At 50.8% G+C, this 4,861-nt stretch overlaps 1 protein-coding gene across 3 annotated transcripts in view; it reads right to left on the reverse strand.

Annotated features, from left to right (window-relative positions):
- Nucleotides 1-1,930, reverse strand: part of MAJIN (membrane anchored junction protein) — a 7,356-nt gene extending 5,426 nt beyond the window's left edge. For 2 of the 3 annotated variants that reach the window (XM_021413000.1, XM_021412998.1), the window contains exon 1: nucleotides 1,324-1,930. In XM_021413000.1, coding sequence (XP_021268675.1) covers nucleotides 1,324-1,424 — 101 coding nt within the window. In that variant the 5' untranslated portion in view covers nucleotides 1,425-1,930. The remainder of the gene's footprint in view (nucleotides 1-1,323) is intronic. The other variant, XM_021412999.1, reaches the window with a different exon arrangement.

Here is a 4,861-nt window from a genome sequence, read left to right on the forward strand (position 1 = left end):
GGGAAGGGAAGGGAAGGGAAGGGAAGGGAAGGGAAGGAAGGGAAGGGAAGGGAAGGGAAAATTACATTCTTTGACAGAGTTTAAATGACAACAAAACATCATGAACAAGAAACATTCTCACTGCAGAGAGAAAATACTTAGCAAGCAGACTAAACCTTGAAATGTTGTTCTTAAAAATATCCAGGATTGTTTAATTTTCTGCCCATTTGCATTGTGTGTGTGGATACAAGAGATAAGAGATCAGAAATGCTCCAAATTTAATGCAACAAACAGCTGTAAATGGGTTCTGCTTTTGAAGAGAAGAGGAAGATCACAGCACAGTGCTTTTGAGGGCATTGCCCTTGGACTGCTGCTTGCAGATGCTCACAGCCTTGAAGGGCGTGATCCCTGAAGGGAGCCAGTTGATGCTAACAGAGCCTCTGACTTTGCTTATTTTTATTAACATTTAAGAACACCAACATTTTATCAGACATTGACAGCAACGAAGTATAAAGCTTCAGACCAAATTTGAGATGTACAGAACACTTCTTTTGCTGAACCCAATCTCAAACCACCTAGTTTTGAAGGCTAGTCTTAAAACTGAGCAGTAATATCTCCTTTTGCCAGAACGCCTTGAACTTCTGTGATTGTTATAGCCCACAGCCTCCAGGATTCTGAGTCTTCTCTCAAATTAAAAGCTCCAAAACTTTTTGAATGAGTTGGCCCGGGTTCTGCCCGCTGATGGAAGGGCCTGTTCATCACCTCTGCATGTGTGACTAAGCAGACACAAGCAGATCCCTCCAAGGCAATACCCTCAGGGAAGTAATGTTTTCATCTTTTAATGATCATCATCCTTGTTTTACATCTTCCCCATCTGTCCAGACTAATCAGCACTCAGTGATTCAGTTGCTTTGCTGTCCAGTTACTATCATTTCCAATTTGAGCCTTATCACACAGTTATTACCACACAACTCTCCAAATCGTTGTCCTCTGCACATCCGAAGGCTGCTTTCCTTTCTGCTCCTTGAATGTCAGCAACATGGGTAGACTAAAACACTGTCCCTTCCCTCCCATTTCTCAGGCTTGCCGCTGCCATACCTTCTAGAAACTGAGAGGCAGTTTATCAAAGAAGTGCCCCTCAGTTCCTTTCCCTGCAGGAGAGGCACGCTGCTGTTTGAAAACAACAGGTTTCTCTTGAACATTTGACACAGAAGCAGCAGTGGGAAGGGAACCCTGAGAGGGAGATATCCAGAGAGAAAAAGAAACACCTCCTGGCACAAACCAGTGAGAGTTTCTGAAGCCATTACCTGGCTGCAGGCTGACTGTTCACTTGAGCTTCCTTACCTCTGGAAGTTGCCATAGCGGATTTTAAACTTATACACAACTCCGCCGGCATGCAGAAACCTGGTCTCAGGCAGTGGGTACGTGAACGGTTTCAGTGGCATCTTTTTTTCACTTCCTAGGGAAGAAGGCTGATGCCGGCTCCTTGCCCTGGCTGCAGGCCCACAAGGGACCACCAGGCCACTCTTACAGGCAGAGAACCCAGCACGGCCCTGAGGAGCTGCCCCTGAGCCCTGCACAAGGAGACCAGGAGCGGTGCCGGGTGTAGGCCGCGGCCTGCAGCTCCTCAGGCACAGCAGGAAGGCCGCAGCTGTGAGGGAGGCTCAGGGCAGCTCCCAGCCAGGGCAGCACCTCCTGCTCCTCCCTTCTTCCCACAGAACACAGCTTGGGTCAGCAATGCCTCTGCTCCAGTGCCCCCCAGGCCACGTCCTGAGCTGCACGGGCTGCAGCTGAGCTTGTGCCGTAGGCTTGTGGCAATCTGGGCTCCATCACAAACCCCAAACCACACCAGGATTTGGCCTTTACCTTCTGGCAGGTTGTGAAAACATTTGTAAATGAGTGCGGGCTCTGCTTGGGCCACACAACTCAACATGAACCCTGCAGAGTGGCACTGGGAGCTCCGCCCTTTCCCTCCCAAATTCCATAGAATCATAGCATCACCAAGGTTGGAAAAGACCTCCAACATCATCCAGTCCACCTACCACCAATATTTCCCCGCTAAACCATGTCCCTTAAACAACATCTACATGTTTCTTGAACACCTCCAGGGTTAGTAATTCCACCACCTCCTTTTCCAGCCCATTCCAGTGCCTGACCACTCTTTCGGATATGATTTTTTTCCTGATATCCAACCTGAACCTCCCCTGGTGCAACTTGAGGCCATTCCCTCTAGTCCTATTGCATTTTGATACTGTCAATTTTACTTTTTACTATTCTAAGAAATTTTCGTGCAAAGATTTCCAGATACTTTTCCATTTCTCCACTACACACACAGCGCACTTCCCAGATGGCCCCAGGGCTGCACCAGCCCCGTGTTGGTGTCATCAGGGTCTTTTGAGAGGAAAACAGCCCCTGGAGCCTTTCTGGCCGCCTTCCACATTAGTACAGACACAACTGGAAAGCTCTAGTGGCCAATAACAAAGCAACAATCAAAAGCAATGCTTAAACAAATGGATGCAAAGGAACCTATTCAGAATCAATATCCATAGATCCATGCTTTCATATCATTAAATATGCCATAATAATTGCAGTGCCCTTCCCCTTGCTGCAACTCTATGCCTCTAGAGAGCGCTGAAACCATGAGAATCCACTCGCTCCTTGCACATCAGCATCCTGGTCCTCACTGTGAGAACCCCCAGACCCCCAGCCCTCACTGTGCTGCTCCATCTGCCCACTGCCCCCATCCCCGATCCTGTGAGAAACCACACCTGCTGGGGATCAAAACGGAGAGTTGGCCCTGCCAAATGCCTTCAAACAATTGAGCAATACCACCCCATTCGGTAGGCAGGTAATGCAATACCTGGTGTCTTTTCTCCCCAAACCATGGGGATGTGAGAGACTCACAGTGCCGCTTTTTCCTTTTCTCTGCGTGGTTAAGAAAGCCCTGCACCTGCAGGCAATCACTGGCTTATAAACCAAGAACATTAGCAGCATTTTCCTTTTGCTCTCACGGTTTGTAAACCATCCTCATTATCCTCTCAGGGAAATGCCTCCAGGTTTTAACTGTCCTCCTGTATATTTGCTTATGAAGCTGACAAACTTGTCCCTGTAATTGCATCTGCCCTGGGAAAGGAGCAGGTTTCCTCTGCTTTGCCCATCAGCAATGCAATAGGGCTGCCTGCTCCCCGGCTGGATCTGCAGGGCTCAGCTCGCCCCAGGGCTCCTTCTCCTCCCGGTTCCCAACAGTTCCGCTCTCCCTGGTAAGCGGGTGGTAAAGCTGCAGTGCCCCCAGGACCGGGAGTGCGTGAGACCGTGAGATACTACTCGATAGGCAGATGAGGCTGTGTGCATCTGACTCCTGGAAAAACAGCCCAGGTGCAAATTCGGGGAGATGAGAAATGGGAGAAAAGCTGCTCGTTCATCTTCTGTCTATTGTAGAGCGACGATCTCAAGGGAAAGGAAGGACTGAAGAGCCTCTATGGAAACATCAGTGGAGGTGCAGCTGCTGCTGAAAAAAGCAGCGACAGACGAAATCTGCGGAGGGGCAGACGGGAAGTGGCACCTCCTGTGAATGCTTCTGCAAGTGCCAGGGACACAGCCCTCCCCGCTGCACCAGCTGGAGTCTCCGTGGCTCACAAATAGATGAGAAAATGGAGAATACTGTCGGAAGAGAAATGGAGAATACAGGCAAATGTGATGTAGGGTCCTGCAGAAGGAGCATAGGGAAGTTACAACCCTCCATCTGAATAACAAGGAGCCCTGACACTGAAACATGGGCCAGCAGGAGGAAAGATGTGCTCACCGCGTGTGATCTGCTGGTGTGACCTTAAAGTAAAATGCCACAGGATCAGGACAGACAAGCTCCTCTGCCCTATATGGCAGTTTGGTTTGCTGGAGACACTGTGCCAAAACGTGTGAAATAATGCAATATGACTTTTTTTTTAATCCTTTTAGTTGGATCTCCTGACTTGAAAAGCATTTCTCACCTTCCTGCCAGTTCAGTTGCTTAGGAATTCAGTTGCCTTTGGAGCAAGGTAAGAGTAGCATCCCCGGCCAAGCACCAGCCAGCCCTGCAAAGAAGGCAGGGCAACCCCCAAAGCCCTGAGCCTCCCGTGTCCCCCTGATGCAGGCTCGACTCCCCCAGCCGCTCCTGGCAGGACAGAATGTTGGACAAAGACGTTGCCATCTTTGCAAAGTGAAGGGATTGGTGATGGTTAATGATGTCCCAGGGAAGACGGTGCCAAAGCCCAGAGCAGGGCAGCCCAGCAGCCCCTATGGGAAGAGGACAATGGATGTGTCCAAGGCAGGTCACAGGAGCACTGCGTCAGGACAGAGCCCGCGGCACAGGGTCACTGCAGCACAGGGGCATCAGCCACACTGGGGAGCAGGAACAGAAACCTGCCCCATCACAGCAAGGGAAGAACCTCTGCTGTGTGCAGCAGCCCCACACCCCCGCTCCTGGCAGCGCTGCTGCTGGCTGCGAGCCACCCCGGGACCCACACAGGGGAAGCGGTTTCTGCGAGGGTCCCTTCAAACAAGGGTGTTCTTGTCTGAGAGAAGGGAAAAAAAGAAAACGGGTCCTGATAAAATAGAGAGTGATCTGCAGGAAACCAGGCCAGGTGACAGAGAATTTGCTTCTGGAGACTGGCCAGGAAAGCTGTGGGAGTTGCTTTGCCTTCTTCCCTGACACCTGCAGGTCCCGCTCACCTCTGGCACAGCCACACCAAGCAATAGGACAGGTGGTACAAGGTGGGATGGGATGCCACCGTGCCCACAGTGCTGCCCAGACAGCTCTGCTGTCCCGCTGTGCTCAGCACAAAGCTTTTGCACTGCTGCTTCCCTGCCTGCATCCCTACAGCATCCCTGCCTGCATCCCTGCCTG

This window comes from Numida meleagris, chromosome 14 (genome assembly GCF_002078875.1).
Source record: "Numida meleagris isolate 19003 breed g44 Domestic line chromosome 14, NumMel1.0, whole genome shotgun sequence".
Classification (NCBI taxonomy): domain Eukaryota; kingdom Metazoa; phylum Chordata; class Aves; order Galliformes; family Numididae; genus Numida; species Numida meleagris.